General features: G+C 43.2%; 1 protein-coding gene across 1 annotated transcript; it reads left to right on the forward strand.

Moving 5' to 3' along the window:
• Positions 1 to 11,820: 11,820 nt before the first annotated feature.
• On the forward strand, positions 11,821 to 18,069 carry fosl2 (FOS like 2, AP-1 transcription factor subunit). Its single transcript, XM_023407948.2, has 4 exons — positions 11,821 to 12,540; positions 15,223 to 15,477; positions 15,791 to 15,898; positions 17,425 to 18,069. The coding sequence occupies exons 1-4, from the start codon at positions 12,412 to 12,414 to the stop codon at positions 18,016 to 18,018; spliced, it is 1,086 nt and encodes a 361-aa protein (XP_023263716.1). The 5' UTR covers positions 11,821 to 12,411; the 3' UTR covers positions 18,019 to 18,069.
• The last annotated feature ends 6 nt before the right edge of the window (positions 18,070 to 18,075 follow it).

An 18,075-nucleotide genomic window follows, 5' to 3' on the forward strand; every position in this document is an offset into this window, starting at 1 on the left:
AGTGGGGAGGGTGGGGGATGGCTCGTGCCAAGTGACACAAACCCCCCTTGGCAGCCTAATTAAATTTTCCACTTTTCCACACTCACATTAAGCCTCCATCGAGCCGGAAGGAATGGACGCACAGGAGGAGTCGACCCCAGGAAGAAGATCGCCCACCCTCCCCGCCGCCTTCCTTCCCTTTCTTCCATGCAATTTCATATTTCTGTTTGATTAATGACTTTTTTACACAAGATGTCAGATTCTCAATTGATGACTTTACTTTGTTGTTTCATTAAGATATTAAGGCTTCAAGAGAGGCGCAGCATGTTTCAGTGTGTGTCTCTTGATTGACAGGTGTCTCTGCATAGTCAGTCAGTAGTGACTGCTGCTTACTCGTCCTACTTCAGCTTCAACTCAGGCTCCACCCTGCCACTGAAATTTCTCTTTTTTCGCTCCAAACAACTGACAAGATGCCAGCGAGCTTCAAAACAACCCTTCAGAAATCCACCGGTAATGTCACTGACTCTATGGCCGTGTTGTTCTGCAGTCCTTGCCCACCGCAGTGCTGTCCAAACTAACAAAGAATGTGAGGTCACACTTTGCGTGTAAGAGAGGCCTGGGAAAAAGAAATGATTAATATTGTGTCCAAAAACTTATGGACGTCTGCGCCAGCCTGAAGCCACTCTTGTTCGGTAAACACCAGGCACAGGTTGGTGCAGTTTAAAATTATACACAGGTTCCAGTATTCAGCTGAGTCATAGGTTTTCATCAAAGAAGAAATTGTATTACATTTATTTTGAAAGTGTCCAAAGTTTCTCTTTTTCTTTTTTTTTTCTTGTTCAAATATTTTTGACCTGTTTTCCATTGTATATAAAAGAACTTCGCCACAGAGGCTTAGTTATATTTAGATGTTCTGAGGATGCTCATTTCCATCTCAGCTTTGATGATGGGGGAAAAAAAAAAATACTGATTCTCAAAGAGTGGAAAACAACAATTTCACCTCCTTTCCTTTGATGATTGAAGTAATTGATTTCTGTCATTTGGAAAAACTGTATTTTAATAACTTGAAATGTCATTCTACATGGGGAAAAATCTCATGGGCACCTCCTCTGCAATATCTTGAATGTGTTGCAGTGTGGTGATAAGATATTTCAGCAACCACTGGATGGGTTGCCATGAAATGTCATACAGACATTCATGGTCCCTTTTGACATGTTTCGGAAACTATTGGATGGATTTCTATGAAATGTTATACAGAATGATCCCTTAACCATCATCATGTTTTCAATAGGCAAATTATTAGAATGCTAACAGGCTAAACTACGATGGTCAGTCTGGTGAATGTTACCTGATAAATCAGCATTATCACTGTTGTCATATTAGCATTTAGCTCAAAGCACACCTGTGGCTGTAGCTTAGGAGGTAGAACGTGTCGACCGCTGATCAGAAGGCTTTGTCTTTATTTTTTTACGTGTGCTGGTCAGTTTTTAATCCTGTCTGTTGTAAATGGATCATTTTTCACACTGTATTTTAGATGCTGGAATCAACAGTTAAGAGTGTGCTTAACCTTCTTGCTTTTCCTTCTTCATTTTAACACCTAAGTGACAAATATGACTTTTGTCTGAAAATGGAGGAAGTCGAAAATGATAATGTCTGACAGAAAAGCATAAATATCTATCATGGAACCAAATGGTAGATGGACTGGCACTTACATAGTCTTACTGACCTCTCAAAGCACTTTACAATGTTTGCCACATTCACCCGTTCATACACTGATGGAACAGCCATCAGAGGCAAAGTAGGGTTCAGTATCTTGCCCAATGATACTTTGACACACAGCCTGGAGGAGCCGGGGATCGAACCACCGACCTTCTAATTAGTTAACGACCCGCTCTACCTCCTGAGCCACAGTCACCAACGCAACAATGAAATAAATCAAAGCCATCAAGAGAGCAAGACAGCTGATGAGCTCATCAAATGGTCTGTTGTGGTGCTGTGTGTAGGTACAGTAGATACTGGGATTCTTGTCTATTACAGGCCACAGCCTGTAATTTTACATTGTTTAAAATGCTGGAATGATGAGCCAACTTCCTGAGGAGCACGGTGAATATTTTGTTCCCCTCCTCCCTCTGTGCTTTGTGTTCAGACCGACCTTTCTTTGTTTGTCATTATGACCATTTTAATTATTTTTATTTATTATTTTTTAATAGATTCTCTCTGTCAACTAATCTCACATTGTAATTAAGGTATCAGAATATGTCAAGCAGTTATCACAGAGGCAGCAGTGGGGGGCAATCTGAAAGCTAATCACTTACAACACTGATATCTTCCCATCTGATTTTCCACCGAGGACCCAAATAAATCAGCCTGGAACAATGTGGATTATTTTACAGGGAGGTTAAGCCTCAGAGAAGCATGTGATAGACTGAGTGAGATTTTGGCGTATGTGAATAAGTCTGTAAGTTAACACTGAGAGATGCAAGATTGCATCTAAAAGACGTACCAGCAGTACTAATCTTCCTTTAAGATTTAACAGCACTTGTAGTGAAGTTTCCCAGTGTAGCTACAGTGAATCTTAAATCCTTTGTCCCAGAAAGGTGAGTCTGCTGCCTTTACAGTAACACCACGATTCAACCTGCAGTGCAAAAACATTTTTGGACTTGTTCTAAACACTTTTACCACTTCCTGGGAAAAATCTTTTCAGTTCACAGGAAGTGATGTGTTTGTGTTTCCAGAGTCCCAGAAGAAATAGGTAGTTAAGTTGGTGAGTTAGCGCAACAGATCAAAAACCACAAAACTCAAACATCATCAAATGAAAAGCTGATGAAAAATGATGTCAGAGTGCCACCCACACTTTTACTTTGACAGGTTCTGGGAAGTGTAGTGCCGAGAACAAAACAGCGTTAAAAGCTAGGTGTTAAACATCTTCGAGGACTAAAAAAACTACTTCACATATTATGTCTTAAAGATTTAAAGGCGGCTTCCTCTTTAAACGTCATATTGGCTCGGTTGAAATAATCAGCCACAGAGAGCAACGTGATAGTTTTTCAGCTGAGGTCAAACACCAGCAGGACAACTCAGTTCCTCAACCAAAACCCATTAACATTCCAAGCTGCACAGTCTCAGACCAGCATACTCATAAATTATACTGACAACCTTGTTGACGGAGTGAGATAAACTTGTCCATTGTGTGCGAGCTGTGGCTGCACAGAGATGCGTCTCTCAGAAACTCTATTTGATTTGACTGTTTTGGGCCAAAAACGAGGAAAACAACACACAGAAGGACCAAAACAAAATAATACGCACATACAAAGCCCACTTTTTGTCAGGCAGCCAACATTTTCCTTTCCTCCGTTTCTATTATCGGGTAAGTAGGGTGGTGGTGGTGGTGGTGGTGGTGATGGGGAGGGGGGACTTCTGTTTTCTTCCACTGAAAACAAGCAGTCCAGTAAAAGTGGAAGGAACGCCGGGGTCCTGTTTATTTGCGAGCCGCAGGTGGCTGTTTTGACCGCTCGCTGCCTGCTCAGAAGTCCCCCGACCACTCGTGGTCTTTTCTCCTCTCAGACCCTGTTATTTGTTCACTTCTTCCACCACATGCTCCAACATTTCCCCTTCTCTCTCTCTCTGCTGTTTTTGCCCGAGCAGCGTTCCATTCTTCTTTGTCTCGAGGTACAGCATGTCTGTGACGCACTTCCTTCCATTGTATCAGGAACTGATACCTTAATGCCTGTGAAGTTACTGTCAAGAGTGCGAGCGGGTGTGTTGATTGGAAGGTACTGTAATGCTTAATACAGGTTTTTATGCATGTCTTCACTTGGCTGTGTGCCTGTGGTCACTTGATGAAACGGAGCTTCCTGGTAAATTACAGAATAAAGCACCTCTCTCCGACTGCAGTCTGCTGTGACAAAACGTATATCAGGTTTGCCAGCTAGTGGATCTGCATAATGACAGCAGAACAAGTTGTGGCTGAAGTCGAGTCAGATGAGGTCATTCGGTTTATTTATCCTCAAGCAGCAGGAAACAAGCAAGGAAACATTTGGTTGCCATGTGATGGCATTTAATAAGATGCTTCCACCCCCTAATTCCCATCTCACAGCAATTCCACTGCTGCTCTTCTTTTAGTTTGAGGTCCAGCAAACAATTCAGGAAAAAAAAGATTTGTTTGTCTCAAATGGTTTAAAATGTATTTGTTTACCATTACAAAAAAAAAAAAGAGATTCAGCTTCACATCCAGCAGTGGAGATGTGTGGGCGGGGTTTCAGGTTGCCACACTTTAGCCCTGTGGGAAAGTAGGTGGTTCCTCCAACTGCCACCTTTTCTTTTAAACAAGCTGACTGAGATTTAGACAAGCAGAGGCTCTTAACATAATCAATATTCAGCAACATCACATATTCAGCATCAAGATCAATAATTACCATAAGAAAATGGAACTGAAAATGGAACTGGAACTGAAGGAAGGTCAGGACCTTCCTTCAGTTTGTACTTCCATCTGGAGAATCAATCAATCAATCAATCAATCAATCAATCAATCAATCAATCAATCAATCAATCAATCAATCAATCAGTTGCCTTTACTTCAGTGCTTATAGGAATATTATAGGAACATTCGGGGAAATACGCTCATTCGCTTTCTTGACAAGAAACATATGAAGCTACAGCTAGCAACCAACAATCTTAGCTTAGCATAAAGACTGGAAACGGGATAACAGTTAGCCTGGCTCGGTAGAAAGCACCTCTGAAGCTCACTAATAAACATTTTATATCTTGTAGGCTTATGTTTAGTCCACGCTAAAACCTAAGTGTATATAGGACAAATTGTGGTTATGTGCTGCACTGTTTCTTTGCGGAGTTAATCAGTCAGCTTAGCACTTAATGCTAGTGTTCATTAAAAATGCATCTTCATAACAAAACATTCATTCAGGGGATCAATTTGAAATATTGCATGAGTAATAATGGAAGAAGAAGAAGCAGCCACAGTGAGCTCATCAACAAAGAGCTGCAGGGACAGGTTGCACATCTCCAACTTCTCTGCAAGTTAACCAACTCCTTTCACTGTGCCCTGCTGTTTGCAGACTCACACAGTGTGCAGAATGATATCAGGTCACGGTTGCTCACAGAATGATTGCCTCTTATTGCCTTTTATTAATTAATTTTTTTATGTCAATAATTTTGCTGCCCCTCAGAAATCTGTGACCTGTTAAACTGTATTTTTAATACAGTAGCTACAGGTTTCGCCAAATCAACCTGAAATCTTTGAGACTGCCACTTTAAAACCGTGATGAAATCGGAATCCTTCCTCTGTGGTGGTGGATCGTATGTGCATAAAGAGAGAGACTGTTACCCTGCAGGAAGAAACACAGCAGAGGTTTTTACCCTCCTTTCATCTTGCAAGGTTGTGACTCTCACTTTAAACCGGTTAATTACTAATTAATTTGTCACAACCTGGCTAAAGGCTGGACAAAGGAGGGAAGGGAAGGGAAATTATGTCTATTTCACACAACTAGAAAGGAAATTCATCTTAAGGCAAACAAAACACAACAAAACTGATACAGGGTGGAAGCCAGTGGAGAGAGAGAGACCGGCTGACTGCCACCAGCTTATGTAGTGCAGCCGGACCAGGTGAGCTGAATCTCCCTGACGACCAGACTCCACCCATCAGGCTCTTGCAGCTAGAGGCCTGCCCAGAGAGGGTCGTCACAGCACATTTCTTAAACATCGACGAACTGTAAGTTACACTCCTTTGGACGACTGATTGACCACAGAGGATGACTGGCTGCGCTGAACAGCCTTCTGTCATTACACTGGCACCTGGGCAGTTAGTCTTAGTGGTGTGCTTAGCTAAGTAGAGGAGAGGGCTATTATTTGAATTCATTAGTGATTTATTTGTGCGCACTGTGATCCACGCAGAATTCAGCCTCATTGCTTGTTATCTCTGCTGTGTTTGCTACCTCTGTAGATAGATCGTGCAAGCTCTGTTTGCCCCTCCCCTAACTCCCTTTGTTTTAATCTCCTTAATCTCCTCACACGCACCTCGGCGTTGGGACTCCAGTGCTGGTTGGAGTGGGTAGAGTTTGCTGGGTAAAGGCCCAGTTGGGACGCGCACTCAAGTTGGACATCCTTTGTCTCTCTCACCCACCCACTTCCTGTTGCCCAACCCGACTCCTGTTGGCACCAAGCACAGACACTATATGCACTACATGTTCACACACGCACCTCTCCCAGCCTCTCTCCCTCTCTCCTCTTCGTCTCTTCAGTGTACGGCTGCACACACACTCACACACACACTCACACACACAGACACCTTTGTCACCCTAGTATCTCCGGTGTTATACTCCAAATACAATATAGCCTCACTTCATCATATCATAATTTGTGCCTTGATTATTACATGGCTGCTCATTAATTATACTTAATTATCAGTATTAGTTGATACTTAGAGTTGATTATTTCAATGAATAGTTTCTGTTGTCCATCCTCTACCAAGTGAAGCACTCCTATTGCATCAAATTGGTTTATTCATGAGTTTCATAGACGTTGTAGTGTAATTGTAATTCACATTATATAGTGTGATATTAGCTGACACTGTAGCACAGTGTTACAACCAGGTTATTCCTTTGGTTTTAGTAGTTTAATTATAAAATATTAAACACCCAAGTTAATGGTTAATGATTTTATGAGACTGATCTGTTGTGTTGCACCTACATTTCTAAACCACAGAAAAGCCAAAAATTATGTTTCTGTATATGGGGACTTCCATGATTTAGGGATATATGAATATAAAGTTTGGTAACTGTAGGAGACAAGATCAATGAGCCAGAGCCCAAGATATATATTTTAGACCAACCTGATGCTTAACTTGACCCTAATATGTGTCAAACTTCAAAAACCACTGGATCCTACAATTCCCATAATGCAGTTCTACAGTGTCTTTGGTTTGGCCATCTTTGCCAGTGCCTCCAGTTTGTAATGCAGGTTTTCTGTTATAAATGTGAACTGTCTAAGCACAAACTCAGATGACCTCGATGACATCATCAGGGTTATTTTCTCAGTCTATACAAAGCTAAGTTTGAGTAGTTGTCCTCGTAGCGAGTGAAATTATCTGCTTGTGTAAAATTGTTGGAGTGCCCCTTTAATGAGGTTCTCTCTCGATACAGACAGTGTACAGTGTTTTAGATCACATCAGCCCATTTCCATTTCCAGGGTTCATCCATTTCCAGCTGCAACTGTCACTGAATACTTGCATAAGAGTTAATTAACTGGTTTTGCAAATTGGATCTGGCTGAAGCCACACCACAGAGGGTTGTCAGGCCATAAATGTATATGTCTTACATGCAGTCTCTCTGGCTTGCATATGAACGAGAAGAAGATGTTGCAGCTGCAGTTTTTTTTTTTTTTGCATACCTGAATGTGATTGGCCTTATTCGAGGATATGCAGCCAATGAATTCATATTCTTCTCTCCACAATCCCACACTCTAGAGGTCAAGAACGATCAAATTAATCCTCTGCGCTGTTGTGCCTCACTGCTTTACAAGAGTCACCAAGGCAACCAGTAAATGAAATCACTGAAGGATGGTTACTTTAATTCACAGGAGCTGTCTGCCAGTCTGGCATCCAGCCTCTTTTTTAAAGCTATGTTCTTGCACAGTGGGCATCCTGATGAAACTGCTGATTAGATTTCTATTTAAGTCCAATTTACATAACATACTGTGACAAGAGGAGCACATGTTTGCCTCTGCATTGTCAGACGAAACCGAGTCAATAGATTTCATGTTATTGTCAACAATGTGGGAAAAAGACAAGAGAAATTGTTGCTCACTGCAGCTTCCTGTATCATGCAGTGAACTTTGCAGCCATGCATCGCTGCTTCTTTGCAGTGTTGCATTCATCATGCAACACAATGAAACATAACTGTGTTAACAGGCCAATATCACCACAACAAATCCCTCTGTCAGTCACGCTGATTGTTCTTTAACCCACTCTCTACCCCCTAGTCAGCACTTTGGTGCCTGCGTGTGTCCTGCTGCAACACCTGAGCCATGAGATTAGCCATGCTGATCATGTTGAGCTATTATCTAGGTTAAGGTATTACAACATGACAGGTGAGAGACGCTATAGGGAAGAAAACAAAGGGAAGGCAAGGGCAAAAAAAAAAAAACAGGACAATAATTAAACAAAATTTCATTGTGAATTCTGAAGTTGCTGACTTGAGGAAACATTTCAGTTCAGAGAAAATACTCTCCTCCTCTCTGTTCCACTGAGCTGTTTTCCTGCCAATAATGGAGCTATAAGGTGACTCAGTAATACTGTAAATGCTATGAATTCACCTTTGAGTAGGTTTGCAGTTCATTTGAATCTATTTCTTCCTTCACAAAAACAAATGGCTTTTCTTACTATCAGAACACTGCACCTGAATTACTGCTCAGTTCAATCCATGGGCACTAATAACAGCAAACACTAGCCACGGAGTAGCCAGTGGCAAAACAAGTATACACAAATGCTCCATAACAAAATGAAAGTAAATAAAATCAGTAAGTGTCATTGTAATTGCAATAAGCATAACGGCTCCTTCAGTGTTATATGATTATATATTATACTGCTGGATTTTGAATGCTGATGTCCACACATGTGAACAGTACTGTAATGTTGTAGCTAGAGGTGAATTTTTTAATTAGGATTTTTCATTCACTCCTGACCTGGTCACATTGTACAGAACAACATATACAAAACAAATGCAAAAACAGTGGCACCATTTGTTATAAAACAATAAATAAATAAAAAAAATTGAATTAATGTAGAATATTCTTTAACCAAATTAACATGTAGGCTAACTTTGTCTTATTCACCTATAAAAAGCAAAAGAGTATAAACATAGATGATCATTTTGAACAGTACTTTTCTCCATTATTTATTATGCTGGCTGCCCCTCTGTAACCTTTCCATATGCCATTCTGCTGTGGTGGTTCTAATGACTTTATGTGCAGTCCAATCTGTAACAGTGCGTCTGACTTTAAAAACTGTAGAAAGTAAGATATTTGCCTTAGAAGTGTAGTGGTGTGAAGTAGCACAAAATTAAAAGACTCAAGTAAAGTACAGTACTTTACCTCATGTTACTTGTGTATATGCAATTTGCTTCTTTCCTCCACTGGGACTGATTTTGGCAGAGTGTGTGATGTGGACTTTTTTTTTTTTAAATGCATGAAATGAGTTGCATACCATAGAACATGTGAACTATTAAACAATAACAGGCTATCAATAGTCAAACTCCTGTCTCTTTGACTTTCTGCTGTCTTATAAGAAACACTGTGGGTCTATAACTGAGCGAGGTGAACCTTTATAATACATCACATGTTCAGCCAGTGGCGACAACAGAAAAAGTGTATTTTCCTATGATATTATATGTTTGGCAGGACATGTTTATTATAATTAATAATTTATGTTTTAGATGCCAAGTGCATTGTGTGCACACGTTCGTGAAAAACCTGCAAAATCTATTGAATCCAAGGTTTCCAAGCAGACTGCTTTTAGGAAATATTATTTATAAAACAAACTAATTTTAATACAGGCTAATATTTTCATCCAAAATCGCTTGACTAAACGGGTGCCTGCACTTTGATTAGGCTATAATCTCCCCATTCGGATTTAGCAAACGGTACCTGAAGCCAGCATTAGGGGCATCGGCCTTCTTGCGTCACGAGCACCTGTATCAGTGTCAGGTAAGCCTCTTGCTTATAGATCAGTGAATATGTCAGTGAACATAATGCGTGTGCGGACGGCAGGCTGGATGAGATGTTCTATATGCAGCGTTCCTTATGATGTGTGATGGAGGAAACCGACGCTCCAGTGGCGCACATCGTGCGGATCAGCCGGCCTCAGTGCGCACACTGACCCACGTACTGAGCCTGTCTGTCACCTGACTTGACCCTCTTCCCTGGGTGTTTGGAGATGATGGGTTCCCTCTGCTGCAGTGTTCAAACACCATGCAGCGGTTTTTCATAAAGTCCCTGAATTTTTAATTTAGCATCAAAATCTATTAAACTAATAAGTGGAGCAATAATGTCTGAGTGACAGGCATCACATAACGCTGTTTGTTGTGCATCCCAATTTCTGCTTGATATCTCATTATGTACTTAAAGATCAAAATTGGACTCATATAGGAACAGAACCTGTCACAGTGCCATACCTTGCTTTACCCAAATTGACGCCGATGGGTGCATCTCAAATTATATTACTGCATTAATTATAGGACTATGGCAGATTAGATTTCCTCAGGCAAATTAAGAGAAAAAACTGTGTCGCTTAGCAACACCGTTACCGTTCAAAAAGCTGTGCCTTTGGCAGATGATAAACATTAATCATTAATTAATATCATTCAAATAAAGATTTATTGAACATCTGCGCGCCTTTTGAGAAACCAGCAGCTCGGAGCAGTAGACTTTAAAGAAGTGGAGGCAGTTACAGATCACTGAGCAGGTCAAAAGGCAGCCCAATGCAGCGAAAATGACACCCAGTAACTCTGGAAAGGGTGACATATTGGAGGGCTGCAGTTCCTACAGTCTAATTGACGTGTTCAGGTTATGAGCAAGCACAACAACAAAAAAAAAAAAAACTCGGTGCGCGGCGAGTGGTCACCTCAGAAAACCCCCTGCAGATTATTTTCCCTCCACACAACTTCCCCCGACTGAAGAAGACTGCAGCTGAAACTTTTTGACGGGAGCGACTCTTTCTGGCAAAGATATGCGCGGCAAACAGCTTTAGGAGAGCTCAGCATTACCGGTTATGGTGATACAGATTAAAATAGGAACCATAGCAGATTGGATTATACTTAATACGCCATTTCATATCGTGTAACGTGTCATATTCTGGGCGCCGTGCCCTTGTTTATGAGGTGCGTCCGAATTACAATTAGCCCACATTTCACTGAGATTCCTTTGAAGCAGCCACGCTGCACTGTTGTGTGTAGAGACCCAAACCAGTGGGCCACATTCATCTGACCATTAGCGCGGGATCAGGCTGTGTCTGGTTGCCGTATCCTCCACGCCACCTGCACGTCCAAATTAAACACAATTAAGCGTTGCCGCCAGAATAACACAAAGCCTCAACGCTGCATGTCCAATCATTTTGAGCGCTTTTTATTAACAGGAACAGAAGCTGATGAACCGGTGCGTGGTGAGCTCGCGCATCTTCAGGCAGTACAAATAACGGCGTGGATACATGCGCGTGGCCTCTCTCTGCTGTTGAGGTGAACACATGTGGATATAGAATTAATTTTGATACATGCTCTAAACTCCCGCTCTCTCTTTCTGTGTGTGTGTGTGTGTGTGTGTGTGTGTGTGTGTGTGTGTGTGTGTGCAGTACATGTCCACACTCAGTTCAAAGCTTTAATATCTTCGCTTCCCTGATCACTGATGAGTAAACCGGACCCCCGCGCTGTGAGCTCCGAGTCCGGAGTGCAGTGCGCGAGGGGAGGGAATCCCTCCAGTGTCTGACGCTCCCTTTACCAAGGAAACCCACACGCGCTCTCTGACGCAACTGCCCATTTCAGGAAACATGCGTCAATGGACCGAAGCAAGTCAGACAAATAGTGAACTCCACAGCACGCGCTGACGTCCGTAACCGAAAAAATACACCTGTCGAGACATCATTTTTGCTACTTTTACTTTATCCGCGCTTTTCGGTTACACGGTTCCCTCTCCCGGTGTCCGCCGGGCGAAGGATGGGCACAGCGGATCTTTCTTTTTGCACTACCTTATCCAGAAACAACCCCTCCCTGGATGGAGTCGCAACGCCCAGGCGTGACGTAGGCTGTTTCGTTGGTGTTGAAAAGCCGTTGCAGTTCTTCATAGTGCCATTGAAGTGAGTCATCTCTAGGTAGTGTGGTAAAAAGGAAAAGAAAAAAAAAAGAAAAAAAAAACTTCGAAGTGTTCCGCGAACAGCAGAGAGCGCAGATAGAGTGTGAAGTAGGCAAGGCGACGGAAAATATTCAGAAGATTAGACAGACTATAGGCTTTAAAGCGAATGTTAACCTGCGTGAGTCACTCTCTAACTACAGGTTCACTTGTCTCCACTGGATCTGACTGCTGAACGTGTGCTACTGACTTAACGTTGAAGTTTGCACACCTGAGAGGATCTGAAACAGTGTAGTGTAGGTTTACCTGCGGCTCAAGCACAATAAGAAGCAGCCTTTAAAAAGTAACGCTAACACACTAAAATATTTACCCCAAGTTGCAATATCTGTAAGATGTTTTAGGTTTAGTTTAGAGGAGCATTAATTGCACTTTGTTTTTGCCAACTCTTCTGGATATCCCAAATTAACAACGTCTCGAGTCAGAGGATTTTTCTATTGGTGCTTTTTTTTTTTTTATCAGCGAGGAATTTTAAGAAAAGGTTTCAGAGCTCAAACATTCTACTGAAATCTTACTCTTTCCTGGATCATGTACCAGGACTACTCCGGGAACTACGACACCTCGTCCCGCGGAAGCAGCACCTCTCCGGCCCAGCCAGAGTCCTTCACAAGCGGCAGCAGCACGATCGGAAGTCCGATCTCTACCTCAAGCTACCAGGTAACAAGGAAACACCGCGGCTTCATCTATGTAAATAACATTTATCTGCTTTAAACGGAAATTACAGTTAGTTTTATTGTATATATTGATGGTATCATGGGATTGCGCTTTGATTGACTTTTAATGGGAATTCTTCAGGTCGTTTGGGGGAAAAAAACACGGATGAACCCAATGACACAGATCACATCGATGGCTCAGAACAGATGCAAGACTAGATCTATGCAGAAGTATTTTGGACTCATACCATTTGAATTCTGTCACAAGCTATCTGGACACAGTCTGATGATTTACTTTGATCAGATAGGCTACCAAATTTATAGCACTGGTTGCTGCGCATAGTATACGGGCGAAGCCATGCGCATATTAATTCATGAAAAAAAAAAAGAATTATTCTTGAATCGGTCCCTGTTATAAAACAAGAAGTGCATAACATACAGACTATACTCTGACAGATGTGAGGCGATCTGTCTGTCGGTGCAGGAGAAGGGGACGCATCGAAATGGGTGCCTGTGATTTCCAGATGTCAGTTTCAGATCCACGATCTCTGTCAAGTGTTGCCATCTTTCCTATCCGTGCGTCTGTAGCTCCCCACTGCAGCCGCTTTTTACGCGCATGCATTATAGGGACGATAAATCTTTCGAGCACACACATATATACCATACTCTGGGCTGTGTATACTTTGCGCTAGTCTGGTAATTACCTGGCTAAGGCTAAAGCTTGTTGCGGAGAATGCAACAGGCTTGTGCTGCTTGATACACAAATGAATGTCTAATTTTTCCTGGTCAGGAGTTGAAGCGTTCTGGACATCCAGAAGGCCTGTGTTGCTGCAGAATGGGATTTGAGTTCAGTTAAAGTTGGTATTTGTGGCAGATGTTTCTCTTATTGGACTATCAGAAATAATCATGGATCAGATTGTAGGCTGATTTGATCAGATGGGTCTCGGGGCTCATGGCACATGGCCACATTCCGTCCAGTGGGAAGCGCGCACAGACCGGGAGCGCAGGACTATCAAAGCCTGTACTTCCTTACCCGAGAAAATGCCAACAACCGCGCTGCTGCGCTTAAAATACCAAATCAATGCAGTTCATCTGCTCGATTTTATCGCAGGGTTTAGCTTTCATACATTCTCAGTGAGATGTGTCCTGTCGGTGTGCCAGCTTGAGGTTATGAGGATGCCGTGTCCTCATTCGCAAATAATAGGACATAAATCCGGGAAGAGGCATGTTGTTTACCCGCACCCAAGTCTTGCATAGAGCAGTTCTGTGGAAAAGCCCCGTCAGGCTCACGCAACATTACGGTAAACGACTTTTGGCTCGTATCTATCATTGCTCTGGTTCCCTGTAATCACACACTGACTGCCTGTTTCCCATTACAGCGGGCTGGAACATGACCTCTTTGTTAGGTTTAATAAGACATATCAAAACAAGGCATTTTTCTCTTTTTTTTAATCGCCAGTAGATTTTCTTTTTATCAGATCAGAGGTTTTAGCTTTTAGGCTTCCCTTTATTCAGTGTAACGACTGTGTGAAACTTTACGTCCTTCACAATCCATTGCACACGATTTATTCAATCCTTGTTTTTACTTATGAGGAATTTTAACTCTCTCACACTCAAACCAAGCTCTCCAAAACATTCCGCTCACATAATTCTGTCTAACTATCTGGCTTGTTACAGCTGGCTGCTTCCCCTCTTACTGGAACTGACTGCGTTTCACATGTGCTTAACAAATCCCATACACAATGACTCACCAGATAAACAAAGTTCCAATAGACTGCCAGGATATCCGACGGAAAGTCGGGAATAGCGGGGATATGGGGACGTGCGTAAATTACGCACACTGGCAAGGCAGCCCTGTCTGTTTGTGGACTCCAGAGACATGAAGTAATACTGATCTGACACCGGTTCTCATCCTGGTGATTTTTATGCGAGTCAAATTCACTCATACCTGTAGACTGTAGATCATTATACAGTTACCTTGTGAGGTTATGTGAGGATTTGAAAAAGAGTGTCTTTCTATTTGGAGGTTGGTGCCAAGAGTTGAGAGGCTTGGAGTCATGCTCTTGTCTCAGGACCAGCAGCATACCATTGCGCATCACAGTATGCCTTGTAATGCCCTCAAAACTACAGGCAAATGTATCACATATATGTTTTTGGAAGTAAAGGTTGATTCCAATAATAAAATAATAAAATCTGCCACTCATCAGATTTTGTATTTTAAAATAATTCCTCGTGGAATAATTAATCTTCCAGACAAACAAAGGTTTATTCCCTCAAATAATTTTCGAGCTGGCGGCTGAAAAGTGCAGCTGAACCCCTGGTCCAGTCCAGATATGTGTAATACTTGCCCACTTCAGTTTTTTGTCTCATGGTTATTGTAGTAAAGTGAGATGCACTGGACACCTTGGGCTTTCCCACATGATTCACAGCATGTGTCACTGTTCTACTCTACGGGTTACATGCGCAACATTTTGCCTATGTGGACTGAATCATTACTATATGCTTGAAATGTGAGAAAAAAGTGTGAATTTAATAATGGTGGGCGGTGATGGTGTGTGTGTGTGAAATGAAGCAGGGCTCATGCACTTCTCTGGAAAAATGTTCTTTCACGATGCATCCCCTCTCCTCTCCTCTCCTCTCCTCTCCTCTCCTCTCATCACGTTTCTCCTGTTCCTTCTCTTTCCAGAAGTACAGGGTTGACATGCCCGGCTCCAACAGTGCCTTCATACCCACCATCAATGCAATCACAACCAGCCAAGACCTGCAGTGGATGGTGCAACCCACGGTCATCACCTCTATGTCCAACCCTTACTCGCGGTCCCACCCGTACGGCCATCACCTGACCAACGGGCCGGGGCTGCTGGGGCACAACACACTGGCTCGGCCCGGCGTCATCCGCTCCATCGGGGACGCCAGAGGCCGACGCAAGAGGGATGAACAGGTGAGGAACCTGAGATGACAGAGTCGGGCAAAAAATAATTTTTTTTCGTGGTATAATTTTATGTGAATTTGTTGCCTCAGAAGATTTTTGCAGTGCTGTCTGAAAGCAAAGCAAAACACCTGATTACTATCATTGGAAATCATTGAATAAACATATTTATCACTGAATTTATTTTTTCTTGTATGATTGTTATTCTGCTCACAGTCAGCCAGTAGTATCACCCAGCTCTGGTTTATCTTCTCGCTCTTTATTTTATATTGATTGTGCACACGCCTTATTTTACCTGCCGTGCTCTGTCTTTGCTTGCCCTCAGCTCACCCCGGAGGAAGAGGAAAAGAGGAGGGTGAGGCGTGAGAGGAATAAGTTAGCCGCCGCCAAATGCCGCAACCGTAGACGCGAGCTCACCGAGATGCTGCAAGGGGTGAGTAGAAATCTGAAAAGTGGAGACAGCAGAGCAGATCAGCTGTAATCATATAAAACAACCGCAAATCAGTGTGTAAGTGCTGGAGCATCTTGTTCCTCTTATGTGGCAAACAGCTCCAGCTAATAAACACCCAGCTTCCTGTTTTTTTGGGGGGGTTTTTTCCTTTTGGCAAGATTTGTCGTCCTTATTGTTGATGTAGAAAATCACAAAATGTCCAAAGAGCAACAAAAGAAATGATTTTAACACAGAGAACGGGGGCTCACAGTTGCTCAGAAGTCTGGCAGGAGTCCTGTTTTTCAGATTTCTGATGAGTGATTGAACTCCACACCTAAATTTACAACCTCACATTACTGGTTTCACTCTGAGTGCAAGGTCTGAGTGAAAAGATGACAGCCGATGAAAAGCTTTTTGTCTCGGGCAGCTGTAGACAGAGGTAGGGCTGTCTCGCGGCCCTGCCTGGCAGACAGTAACGGCATCTAAATGGACTAATTAGCCGAATTACAGTGAGGTTGAGCTTGTCAGGCCTTAAAAACCCCCAGGAATGGAATTTGCTGTAGGCAGCTGTCTCCATGAATGCAGGACATTTTGTAAAAGGGGCAAATTGCTTGTCTCACAATCCTACAAAGAGCTTGCACACACACATACACACACACACACACACATGTATATACAAACACACACTACAGCCAATGCTTGGGGGGGGGGGGGGGGGCCTTTCCGTCTTCACATGCCTGTTTTTTAAAATTCCAAATAAGGAAGTGTCGCTTTCCAGTGAAAAGATGGAGCAATATTCCTACAATAGCTCCTCTTTGATTTGCTGATAGCATTCCTATAAGTGTCTCACTGGGCACCTCCTCTCTTGGCTCCTTGTGCACGACTTCCTCATACCTTTACCCATGAGTCAAAGTTCTCAGACAGCAAGTCAGCTTATCATTATCTGCCTGATGTCTGTGACTGACAAACAGCTTTTATGAGACTTTGTCTTTTACGTGACATATTAATGACACAGTGTCGAGGCAGATCCCATATCTGTGAGACGCAAACAATGCACAGACATTATGTGAAGCTCAGAATTCAGGCAGGAGGCGTCGAGATTACACGTCGTAAGTCTAAATGGCCCGTGACAAATTCTTGATTTAATGTGTTGCTTGTGCTACTTTCTGTGTTTAAGAAAACCAGAGCAAACAAACAGTGCCCTCTTTTGGCACGTTGGAGGAACACTCACACAATCTGACGACCTTAATGCTGGAGAAACTCTGGGATCATCACATGCCTTATAAAGCCTTGATTTGGCTGAAGGGCATATGCTTTCTGTCACTGAATACCAGTGAACATGTTGTTGCAATATCTGTTTTTATCAACCACAAAAGGCTTTTGGCTGGAGACCTTTGTCACATCATTCCTCGTTTATCTCTCTTGTGTCTCTGCAAAAAAGAAAATGCCTCAAATATAGTTAACAAAAACAAATGTGCTCATATTCAAGCTCAAGTGGTCACCCTTATTTCTTGTTTCTCCATCGACAGGAGACTGAGAAGCTGGAGGAGGAGAAAGCCGACCTGCAGAAGGAGATCGAGAGCCTGCAGAAGGAGAAAGACAAGCTGGAGTTCATGCTGGTCGCCCACAATCCCGTGTGCAAGCTGCCCATTGAGGATCGCCACCAGTCGTCAGGCCACCAGCAGCACCAGCAGCACCAGCAGCACCAGCAGCACCAGCAGCACCAGCAGCAATGTACCCCGCTCCCCCTGACCATGCGCCCCAACATGGGCACCCGGGCTCAGATGAACCAGGTGGTGGTGAAGCAAGAGCCAGAGGACAACGAGGATGACGTGGGCAAGCCTCAGCGCTCCGTCATCAAGCCCATCTGCCTGGGTGGCGGGGGTGTCAGCGGTGGGATATACTGCACAGATGGAGACAGCCTGAACACACCGGTGGTGGCAGCGTCCACCCCGGCCGCCACACCCAGCGCCCCAAATCTCATATTCACCTACCCGAGCATGCTGGAGCCCGAGAGCCCATCGCCCTCCTCTGAGTCCTGCTCCAAGGCCCACCGGCGCAGCAGCAGCAGCGGCGACCAGTCCTCAGACTCCCTCAACTCACCCACCCTCCTGGCCCTCTGAGCGAGGTGCTCGGCTCGGCGCAGCTGAGAAATGAACACTGTGGCTGAAGGCAAGTAC

This window comes from Seriola lalandi, unplaced genomic scaffold, assembly GCF_002814215.2.
Source record: "Seriola lalandi dorsalis isolate HSWRI2012SDOR001 ecotype SW California unplaced genomic scaffold, Sedor1 jcf7180002054352, whole genome shotgun sequence".
Taxonomy (NCBI): Eukaryota; Metazoa; Chordata; class Actinopteri; order Carangiformes; family Carangidae; genus Seriola; species Seriola lalandi.